Source organism: Oncorhynchus mykiss, chromosome 29 (assembly GCF_057628025.1).
Source record: "Oncorhynchus mykiss isolate SJ-2025 chromosome 29, ASM5762802v1, whole genome shotgun sequence".
Classification (NCBI taxonomy): Eukaryota; Metazoa; Chordata; class Actinopteri; order Salmoniformes; family Salmonidae; genus Oncorhynchus; species Oncorhynchus mykiss.
In genome coordinates, this window is record NC_143050.1 from 522,610 (window position 1) to 535,264 (window position 12,655).

General features: G+C 43.1%; 1 protein-coding gene across 3 annotated transcripts in view; it reads right to left on the reverse strand.

The window, feature by feature from the left end:
- The window catches only part of LOC110510300 (dixin), a 71,895-nt gene that overhangs the window by 27,388 nt on the left and 31,852 nt on the right, over positions 1 to 12,655 (reverse strand). For all 3 annotated transcript variants that reach the window (XM_036967768.2, XM_036967767.2, XM_090226283.1), the window contains exons 8-9: positions 6,685 to 6,771; positions 4,600 to 4,653 (exon numbers count right to left, since the gene is read on the reverse strand). In XM_036967768.2, the coding sequence (XP_036823663.2) occupies positions 4,600 to 4,653; positions 6,685 to 6,771 (141 nt within the window). The remainder of the gene's footprint in view (positions 1 to 4,599; positions 4,654 to 6,684; positions 6,772 to 12,655) is intronic.

Consider the following 12,655-nt stretch of genomic DNA (forward strand, 5'->3'; position numbering starts at 1 on the left):
TCCAACACCCCACAGTATGACTTGTTATATAAATACCTGACTGGGTTCAACACCCTACAGTATGACTTGTTATATAAAGACCTGACTGGGTCCAGCACCCCACAGTATGACTTGTTATATAAAGACCTGACTGGGTCCAACACCCTACAGTATGACTTGTTATATTGTTATATAAAGACCTGACTGGGTTCAACACCCCACAGTATGACTTATTATATAAAGACCTGACTGGGTCCAACACCCCACAGTATGACGTGTTATATAAAGACCTGACTGGGTCCAACACCCCACAGTATGACTTGTTATATAAAGACCTGACTGGGTTCAACACCCCACAGTATGACTTATTATATAAAGACCTGACTGGGTCCAACACCCCACAGTATGACTTGTTGTATTGTTATATAAAGACCTGACTGGGTCCAACACCCCACAGTATGACTTGTTATATAAAGACCTGACTGGGTTCAACACCCCACAGTATGACTTGTTATATAAAGACCTGACTGGGTCCAGCACCCCACAGTATGACTTGTTATATAAAGACCTGACTGGGTTCAACACCCCACAGTATGACTTGTTATATAAAGACCTGACTGGGTCCAACACCCCACAGTATGACTTGTTATATAAAGACCTGACTGGGTCCAACACCCCACAGTATGACTTGTTATATAAAGACCTGACTGGGTTCAACACCCTACAGTATGACTTGTTATATTGTTATATAAAGACCTGACTGGGTCCAACACCCCACAGTATGACTTGTTATATAAAGACCTGACTGGGTTCAACACCCTACAGTATGACTTGTTATATAAAGACCTGACTGGGTTCAACACCCCACAGTATGACTTGTTATATAAAGACCTGACTGGGTTCAACACCCTACAGTATGACTTGTTATATTGTTATATAAAGACCTGACTGGGTCCAACACCCCACAGTATGACTTGTTATATAAAGACCTGACTGGGTTCAACACCCTACAGTATGACTTGTTATATAAAGACCTGACTGGGTTCAACACCCCACAGTATGACTTGTTATATAAAGACCTGACTGGGTTCAACACCCCACAGTATGACTTGTTATATAAAGACCTGACTGGGTCCAACACCCCACAGTATGACTTGTTATATAAATACCTGACTGGGTTCAACACCCTACAGTATGACTTGTTATATAAAGACCTGACTGGGTCCAGCACCCCACAGTATGACTTGTTATATAAAGACCTGACTGGGTCCAACACCCTACAGTATGACTTGTTATATTGTTATATAAAGACCTGACTGGGTCCAGCACCCCACAGTATGACTTGTTATATAAAGACCTGACTGGGTCCAGCACCCCACAGTATGACTTGTTATATAAAGACCTGACTGGGTCCAGCACCCCACAGTATGACTTGTTATATAAAGACCTGACTGGGTCCAACACCCCACAGTATGACTTGTTATATTGTTATATAAAGACCTGACTGGGTCCAACACCCCACAGTATGACTTGTTATATTGTTATATAAAGACCTGACTGGGTCCAGCACCCCACAGTATGACTTGTTATATAAAGACCTGACTGGGTCCAACACCCTACAGTATGACTTGTTATATTGTTATATAAAGACCTGACTGGGTCCAGCACCCCACAGTATGACTTGTTATATAAAGACCTGACTGGGTCCAGCACCCCACAGTATGACTTGTTATATAAAGACCTGACTGGGTCCAACACCCCACAGTATGACTTGTTATATAAAGACCTGACTGGGTCCAACACCCCACAGTATGACTTGTTATATAAAGACCTGACTGGGTCCAACACCCCACAGTATGACTTGTTATATAAAGACCTGACTGGGTCCAACACCCCACAGTATGACTTGTTATATAAAGACCTGACTGGGTCCAACACCCATGACTTGTTATATTGTTATATAAAGACCTGACTGGGTCCAACACCCCACAGTATGACTTGTTATATAAAGACCTGACTGGGTCCAACACCCCACAGTATGACTTGTTATATTGTTATATAAAGCCCTGACTGGGTCCAGCACCCCACAGTATGACTTGTTATATAAAGACCTGACTGGGTCCAGCACCCCACAGTATGACTTGTGATATAAAGCCCTGACTGGGTCCAGCACCCCACAGTATGACTTGTTATATAAAGCCCTGACTGGGTCCAGCACCCCACAGTATGACTTGTTATATTGTTATATAAAGACCTGACTGGGTTCAACACCCCACAGTATGACTTGTTATATAAAGACCTGACTGGGTCCAACACCCCACAGTATGACTTGTTATATAAAGACCTGACTGGGTCCAACACCCCACAGTATGACTTGTTATATAAAGACCTGACTGGGTCCAGCACCCCACAGTATGACTTGTTATATAAAGACCTGACTGGGTCCAACACCCCACAGTATGACTTGTTATATAAAGACCTGACTGGGTCCAACACCCCACAGTATGACTTGTTATATAAAGACCTGACTGGGTCCAACACCCCACAGTATGACTTGTTATATAAAGACCTGACTGGGTCCAGCACCCCAAAGTATGACTTGTTATATTGTTATATAAAGACCTGACTGGGTCCAACACCCCACAGTATGACTTGTTATATAAAGACCTGACTGGGTTCAACACCCCACAGTATGACTTGTTATATAAAGACCTGACTGGGTTCAACCCCCCACAGTATGACTTGTTATATAAAGACCTGACTGGGTCCAACACCCCACAGTATGACTTGTTATATTGTTATATAAAGACCTGACTGGGTCCAGCACCCCACAGTATGACTTGTTATATTGTTATATAAAGACCTGACTGGGTTCAACACCCCACAGTATGACTTGTTATATAAAGACCTGACTGGGTTCAACACCCCACAGTATGACTTGTTATATAAAGACCTGACTGGGTTCAACACCCCACAGTATGACTTGTTATATAAAGACCTGACTGGGTCCAACACCCCACAGTATGACTTGTTATATAAAGACCTGACTGGGTCCAGCACCCCACAGTATGACTTGTTATATTGTTATATAAAGACCTGACTGGGTCCAACACCCCACAGTATGACTTGTTATATAAAGACCTGACTGGGTCCAACACCCCACAGTATGACTTGTTATATAAAGACCTGACTGGGTCCAGCACCCCACAGTATGACTTGTTATATTGTTATATAAAGACCTGACTGGGTCCAGCACCCCACAGTATGACTTGTTATATTGTTATATAAAGACCTGACTGGGTCCAACACCCCACAGTATGACTTGTTATATAAAGACCTGACTGGGTCCTACACCCCACAGTATGACTTGTTATATAAAGACCTGACTGGGTCCAACACCCCACAGTATGACTTGTTATATAAAGAACTTTTTCTTTAGCTTAACCAACAAGGCTCATTTATTTGTATTTATAGACGGCATACAAGTTTGTTATTAGGCAAATTACAGTTACATAATGAATTGCATTGGAGATGTTGTACCCACTGTGACTATTAAAACCTACCCTAACCAGAAACTGTGGATGGATGGCGGCATTCGCACAAAACTGAAAACGCCAGCCACCACATTTAACCGTGGAAAGATGTCAGGCGATATGGCTGAATATAAACAGTGTAGTTATTCCCTCCGCAAGGCAATCAAACAAGCGAAATGCCGGTACAGGGACAAGGTGGAGTCGCAGTTTAATGGCTCAGACACGAGACGTATGTGGCAGGGTTTACAGGAAATCACAGACTACAAAAACAGCCACGTTACAGACACCGTCTTTGCCCGCTTTGAGGATAATACAGTGCCACCATCACGGCTCGCTAACAAAGACTGCCCCCCCCCCCCCCCTCCTTCTCAGTGGCTGACGTGAGTAAAACATTTAAACATGTTAACCCTCGCTAGGCTGCTGGCCCAGACGGCATCTCTATCCGCGTCCTCAGATCATGAGCAGACCAGCTGGCTGGTGTGTTTCCAGACATATTCAATCTCTCCCAGTCTGCTGTCCCCACATGCTTCAAGATGGCTACCATTGTTCCTGTACCGAAGAAGGCAAAGATAACTGAACTAAATGACTATCGCCCCGTAACACTCACTTTTGTCATCATGAAGTGCTTTGAGAGGCTAGTCAAGGATCATATCACCTCCACCTTACCGACCACCCTAGACCCACTTCAGTTTGCATACTGGCCCAAACAAAGCAAACAGCAAATGCATCCAACAAGTTTGTCGTAACACGCTTGATGTAATCATTGTGTGCTAGCAATATAGGACCAAATACTAAACTTTTCACTACTTTAATACACATAAGTGAATTTATCCCAATACTTTTGGTCCCCTAAAACAAATGCTGTCATTTCTAAACGGTTCACCCGATATGGATGAAAATACCATCATTATTAAAGCTGACAGTCTGCACTAACCTCATGGTTACCATTTAAAATGCAAAGTGTTGGACTACAGAGCCAAAATGAGTCACTGTCCCAGTCATTTTGGAGCTCACTGTATGGCAACATAACTTCTTAAATCACTTGATAATGTTCTGGAAAACAGTTAGTCTGAAAAACAGTATTTACCTTCAGCTCCTGAGTCTCCTCCATACTCTGATCTAGATGACTACGAATTACCACCTAGAGAGACACAGAGAGAGTGAGGAGGGATAGAGAGAGGGAGGGGAGGGATAGAGAGAGCGAGGGGAGGGATAGAGAGAGGGAGAGAGCGAGGGGAGGGATAGAGAGCAGAAGGGGAGAGAGGCTGTGTGTGAGAAATAGGAAACACAAAGTTGATGAATACAGAGGGAAAATTGATACCTGTCTCTCTCTCTCTCACACACACACACACACACACACACACACACACACACACACACACACACACACACACACACACACACACACACACACACACACACACACACACACACACACCACACACACAGAGAGAGAGAAAGAGAAATATGATCTGCACAGAGAACAACGATCTGTCTTAGAGGGAGAGCTGTGTTTGGGTGTTACCAGTTGAGAGGGAGAGATACATTCTGTATATCTCTGGCCCTTCTTTGGACACTGTTAACAAACCTCCAGACAAACTTCAATGGCATACAACTCTCCTTCCGTGGCCTCCAACTGCTCTTAAATACAAGTAAAACTAAATGCATGCTCTTCTACCGATCACTACCCGCACCTGCTCGCCCATCTAGCATCACTACTCTAGTCGGTTCTGACTTATAATATGTGGACAACTACAAATACCTAGGTGTCTGGTTAGACTGTAAACTCTCCTTCCAGACTCACATTAAGCATCTCCAATCCAAAATTACATCTAGAATCGGCATCCTATTTCGCAACAAAGCATCCTTCACTCATGCTGCCAAACAAACCCTCGTAAAATTGACCATCCTACAGATCCTCGACTTCAGCGATGTCATTTACAAAATAGCCCCCAACACTCTAACTCTAACAAATAGGATGCAGTCCATCACAGTGCCATACATTTTGTCACCAAAGCCCCATATACTACCCACCACTGCGACCTGTACGCTCTCGTTGGCTGGCCCTCGCTTCATACTCGTCGCCAAACCCACTGGCTCCAGGTCATCTACAAGTGTCTGCTCGGTAAAGCCCCGCCTTATCTCAGCTCACTGGTTACCATAGCAGCACCCAACCGTAGCAACTGGTCAACTGGAGTCAGGTGGTAAGGTGCAGGATGAGTGAATAGAAGCAGAACAGTCGGATGCAACAGCATCACAACACTCCAAAGGCGAAAGGGAATAGTGACCTAGTCAGACAACAATACAATACCAGGGGCTCAAAACAATAACAGCCTGACGCATCACACAACAAACGTAACAGATCATTTCACACACAGACATGGGGGGGAACAGAGGGTTAAATACATGACGAGTAATGAGGGAAAACCAGGTGTGTGGGAAAACAAGACAAAACAAATGGAAAATTAAAGGTGGATCGGCGATGGCTAGAAGACCGGTGACATCGACCGCCGAACGCCGTCCGAACAAGGAGAGGAACCGACTTTGGCGGAAGTCGTGACACCCTCACTAGCTTCAAGCACCAGCTGTCAGAGCAGCTCACAGATCACTGCACCTGAACATAGAGCTCATCTGCAAACAGCCCATCCACCTACCTCATCCCATACTGTATTTATTTATTTATCTTGCTCCTTTGCACCCCAGTATCTCTACTTGCACATTCATCCTCTACACATCTATCAGTGTTTAATTGCTATATTGTAATTACTTCGCCACCATGGCCTATTTATTGCCTTACCACTTTTATTCTACCTCATTTGCACTCACTGTATATATACTTTTTCTACTGAATGTTTGTTTACTCCATGTGTAACTCTGTGTTGTTGTTTGTATTGCGCTGCTTTGCTTTATCTTGGCCAGGTCACAGTTGTAAATGAGAACTTGTTCTCAACAGGCCTACCAGGTTAAATAAAGGTGTTCTCAACTAGCCTACCTGGTTAAATAAAGGTGTTCTCAACGGGCCTACCAGGTTAAATAAAGGTGTTCTCAACGGGCCTACCAGGTTAAATAAAGGTGTTCTCAACTGGCCTACCTGGTTAAATAAAGGTGTTCTCAACGGGCCTACCAGGTTAAATAAAGGTGAAATAAAAAATCAAATAAAAAGATGTGTTACCAGTTGTTGTTCAGGGTTATCTTCTCCCAGAGTCAGATTCAACGTCTCCTGCTCATCATCTGGCAGACACCCATGAAGTAACAGGGCCTAGACACACACACACACACACACACACACACACACACACACACACAAACCAATAGCTTTCAAAACAGGGTTAGACCAACAAATGCTTACTTATGGGTCCTTTTCAAGCAATGCAGTTAAAGACAGATGAAATGTAATAAAAATGTAAATAGTGACACGAAGAATAACAATAACATGGCTATATACAGGAAGTAGAAAATAACATGGCTATATACAGGAAGTAGAAAATAACATGGCTATATACAGCAAGTAGAAAATAACAAGGCTATATACAGGAAGTAGAAAATAACATGGCTATATACAGGAAGTAGAAAATAACATGGCTATATACAGGAAGTAGAAAATAACAAGGCTATATACAGGAAGTAGAAAATAACATGGCTATATACACAGGAAGTAGATAATAACATGGCTATATACACAGGAAGTAGAAAATAACATGGCTATATACAGGAAGTAGAAAATAACAAGGCTATATACAGGAAGTAGAAAATAACATGGCTGTATACAGGAAGTAGAAAATAACATGGCTATATACACAGGAAGTAGAAAATAACAAGGCTATATACAGGAAGTAGAAAATAACATGGCTATATACAGGAAGTAGAAAATAACATGGCTATATACACAGGAAGTAGAAAATAACATGGCTATATACACAGGAAGTAGAAAATAACATGGCTATATACAGGAAGTACCAGGGGAACGAGGTAATTGAGGTAGATATGAACATAAACAGTGCATTCGGGAAATCATTCAGACCCCTTGACTTTCTCCACATTTTGTTACGTTACAGCCTTATTCTAAAATTGGTGTGTATGTTGTGCGTGTGTGGGCGTATGTAGTGTGTATATGTGTGTGTTGGTGTGTCAGTGTCAGTATGTGTGAGTGTGTGGGTAGAGTCCAGTGTGTGTGTTGGGGTGTCAGTATGTGTGAGTGTGTGGGTAGAGTCCAGTGTGTGTGTTGGGGTGTCAGTATGTGTGAGTGTGTGGGTAGAGTCCAGTGTGTGTGTTGGGGTGTCAGTATGTGTGAGTGTGTGGGTAGAGTCCAGTGTGTGTGTTGGGGTGTCAGTATGTGTGAGTGTGTGGGTAGAGTCCAGTGTGTGTGTTGGGGTGTCAGTATGTGTGAGTGTGTGGGTAGAGTCCAGTGTGTGTGTTGGGGTGTCAGTATGTGTGAGTGTGTGGGTAGAGTCCAGTGTGTGTGTTGGGGTGTCAGTATGTGTGAGTGTGTGGGTAGAGTCCAGTGTGTGTGTTGGGGTGTCAGTATGTGTGAGTGTGTGGGTAGAGTCCAGTGTGTGTGTTGGGGTGTCAGTATGTGTGAGTGTGTGGGTAGAGTCCAGTGTGTGTGTTGGGGTGTCAGTATGTGTGAGTGGGTGGGTAGAGTCCAGTGTGTGTGTTGGGGTGTCAGTATGTGTGAGTGGGTGGGTAGAGTCCAGTGTGTGTGTTGTCAATGGGTCATGCTTGACTTAGTAAAAATAAAAAAAGGGTCAATGTTTAGTTTATCAGTCTTTTGGTTTGGGGGTAGAAGCTGTTCAGGGTCCTGTTGGTTCCAGACTTGGTGCATCGGTACTGCTTGCTGTGTGGTGGCAGAGAGAACAGTCTATGGTTTGGGGGTAGAAGCTGTTCAGGGTCCTGTTGGTTCCAGACTTGGTGCATCGGTACTGCTTGCTGTGTGGTAGCAGAGAGAACAGTCTATGGTTTGGGGGTAGAAGCTGTTCAGGGTCCTGCTGGTTCCAGACTTGGTGCATCGGTATCGCATGACGTACGCTAGCAGAGAGAACAGTCCATGACTGGAGTCTTTTAATTAAAAATAATAAATGCTCTAGCTGGTGAAACCGTAACTATCTAGCAGGTGTCACAATAAAGAAATAAATTGTTTTTTTAAATAGAAACATTCACATATTCCTTCTCCAATACTATTCACTATAAACATTCACATCGTCCTTCTCTAATAATATTCTCTGGAAACAAAGTTTAACACTTTCAACCATTTTGAATGGCTTTTTCTATTCAAAACTTTCAATTTTCCAGCTCAAATAATAAATGTATTACAAATATTGAATAAATGACCTATGTAAGAAATATACACAAATAATACATGATGTGATGAAATTGCTTTAGAAAAGCGGCACAAGACAGGAATGTCCTCTCCCACACTCCTGTTTGTACTGAACCGTTTACAGAAACAACTAGACAGGAATGTCCTCTCCCACACTCCTGTTTGTACTGAACCGTTTACAGAAACAACTAGACAGGAATGTCCTCTCCCACACTCCTGTTTGTACTGAACCGTTTACAGAAACAACTAGACAGGAATGTCCTCTCCCACACTCCTGTTTGTACTGAACCGTTTACAGAAACAACTAGACAGGAATGTCCTCTCCCACACTCCTGTTTGTACTGAACCGTTACAGAAACAACTAGACAGGAATGTCCTCTCCCACACTCCTGTTTGTCCTGAACAGTTACAGAAACAACTAGACAGGAATGTCCTCTCCCACACTCCTGTTTGTCCTGAACAGTTACAGAAACAACTAGACAGGAATGTCCTCTCCCACACTCCTGTTTGTACTGAACAGTTACAGAAACAACTAGACAGGAATGTCCTCTCCCACACTCCTGTTTGTACTGAACCATTACAGAAACAACTAGACAGGAATGTCCTCTCCCACACTCCTGTTTGTCCTGAACAGTTACAGAAACAACTAGACAGGAATGTCCTCTCCCACACTCCTGTTTGTACTGAACCGTTACAGAAACAACTAGACAGGAATGTCCTCTCCCACACTCCTGTTTGTCCTGAACCGTTTGCAGAAACAACTAGACAGGACCCAAATGTAACTGGTCTCAGTATTGGTAAACATGAATATAGACTAAACTTATTTGCAGATGATCTCAAAAATAATCAAAAAGTTCAGGTTAGAAAATTAACTTGGAAAAAAATGAAATAATGGCAATAGGAAAAATAAAAACGATAACTCACCATCTACAGCAATCCTTTAAGTGGACCACAACACATATCAAATACTTAGGATGCTGAATAAGTGACAACAAATATATAAAGACTACATTATTCCACCTACTCAACAATATGCATATTTAATTACAGTGCATTTGGAAAGTATACAGACCCCTTTACTTTTACACATTTTGTTACGTTACAGCCTTATTCTAAAATAGATTAAATAAAACAAATTCCTCATCAATCTACACACAACACCCCATAATGACATCCCAATACCCCATAATGACATCACAATACCCCATAATGACATCACAATACCCCATAATGACATCACAATACCCCATAATGACATCACAATACCCCATAATGACATCACAATACCCCATAATGACAAAGCAAAAACAAGTTGTTACAAATTTTTTAAATAGAGGGGAAAAAAACGAAATATTAAATTTACATAACTATTCAGACCCTTTGTTATGAGACTCAAAATTGAGCTCAGATGCATCCTGTTTCCATTGATCACCCTTGAGATGTTTCTACAACTTGATTGGAGTCCACCTGTGGTAAATTCAATTGATTGGACATGATTTGGAAAGACACACCTGTCTATATAAGGTCCCACAGTTGACAGTGCATGTCAGAGCAAAAACAAGCCATGAAGTCGAACAAATTGTCCGTGGAGCTCCGAGACAGGATTGTGTTGAGGAACAGATCTGGGGAAAGGTACCAAAACATTTCTGCAGCATTGAAGACCACAGTGGCCTCCATCATTCTTAAATGGAAGAAGTTTGGAACCACCAAGACTCTGTCTAGAGCTGGCTGCTCGGCCAAACTGAGCAATCGGAGGAGAAGGGCCTTGGTCAGGGAGGTGACCAAGAACCCGATGGTCACCCTGACAGAGCTCCAGAGTTCCTCTGTGTTGATGGGAGAACCTTCCAGAAGGACAACCATCTCTGCAGCACTCCACCAATCAGTCATTTATGGTAGAGTGGCCAGACGGAAGCCACTCCTCAGTAAAAGGCACATGACAGCCCGCTTGGAGTTTTCCAAAAGGCACCTAAAGACTCAGAACAATGAGAAACAAGATGCTCTGGTCTGATGAAACCAATGTTGAACTCTTTGGCCTGAATGCCAAGCGCCACGTCTGGAAGAAACCTGGCACCATCCCTACGGTGAAGCATGGTGGTGGCAGCATCATGCTGTGGGGATGTTTTTCAGCAGCAGGGGCTGGGAGACTAGTCAGGATCGAGGGAAAGATGAACGTACAGAGAGATCCTTGATGAAAACCTGCTACAGAGTGCTCAGGACCTCAGACTGGAGCGAAAGTTCACCTTCCAACAGGACGACTCTAAGCACACAGCAAAGACAACGTAGGAGTGGCTTTGGGAAAAGTCTCCTAATGCCCTTGAGTGGCCCAGCCAGAACCCAATCAAACATCCTGAAAATAGCTGTGCAGCAACGCTCCCCATCCAACCTGACAGAGCTTGAGAGGATCTTCAGAGAAGAATGGGAGAAATTCCCCAAATACAGGTGTGCCAAGCTTGTAGCGTCATTCCCAAGAAGACTGGAGGCTGTAATCGCTGCCAAAGGTGCTTCAACAAAATACTGAGTAAAGGGTCTGAATACTTATGTAAATGGACAATCCCTTCGACCTCATGGCTTGGGTTGTTCTCTAATATTCACTGTTAACTGTGGGACCTTATATAGACAGGTGTGTGTACCTGAGGAGGTGTAAAGGGTCTGAATACTTAGGTAAATAAGGTGTTTCTGGTTTGTTTGTTTATTCACTAAAAACCTGTTTTTGCTTGGTCATTATGGGCTGTTGTGTGGAATGAGGAAAATTTTATATTCAATCCATTTCAGAATCAGGCTGTAATGTAACAACATGTGGAAAAGGGGAAGGGGTCTGAATACTTTCTGAATCCACTGTATTGCTTCTCCAATACTCTCTAGAAAGAAAGTTTAAAACATATTCCTTCTGAGGTAATACTCTCTCTAGAAACATAAACATATTATTTTATTATTATTTATTATAGACATTTCATACACAGCTCTTATACATTCTATAAATCATTCATACCCAGACATCACCTGTGTCTCCAGACATCTCCTGTGTCTCCAGACATCACCTGTGTCTCCAGACATCACCTGTGTCTCCAGACATAACCTGTGTCTCCAGACATCTCCAGACATCACCTGTGTCTCCAGACATCACCTGTGTCTCCAGACATCACCTGTGTCTCCAGACATCACCTGTGTCTCCAGACATCTCCAGACATCATCTGTGTCTCCAGACATCTCCTGTGTCTCCAGACATCTCCTGTGTCTCCAGACATCACCTGTGTCTCCAGACATCACCTGTGTCTCCAGACATAACCTGTGTCTCCAGACATCTCCAGACATCACCTGTGTCTCCAGACATCACCTGTGTCTCCAGACATCACCTGTGTCTCCAGACATCACCTGTGTCTCCAGACATCTCCAGACATCACCTGTGTCTCCAGACATCACCTGTGTCTCCAGACATCTCCAGACATCACCTGTGTCTCCAGACATAACCTGTGTCTCCAGACATCTCCAGACATCACCTGTGTCTCCAGACATCACCTGTGTCTCCAGACATCACCTGTGTCTCCAGACATGGTGATGGCTGGGAATGTATTAGCACATGTATTTTTCTTTGAAGATGGCTCGAACATTGTGTTTTTGTTTCACTATCCTTTAGGTTACCCGAAGTTCTCACAAGGACAGTTAAACAACCAAAAAATGTTGCCGGTCCCCACGAGGGAAAATTATATTTTAGGCTTAGGGGTTAGGTTAAGGGTTACAATTAGGGTTAGGAGTTACGGTCAGGTATAGTTTTAGGGTCAGGTATAGTTTTAAGGTCAGGTATAGTTTTAGGGTCAGGTATAGTTTT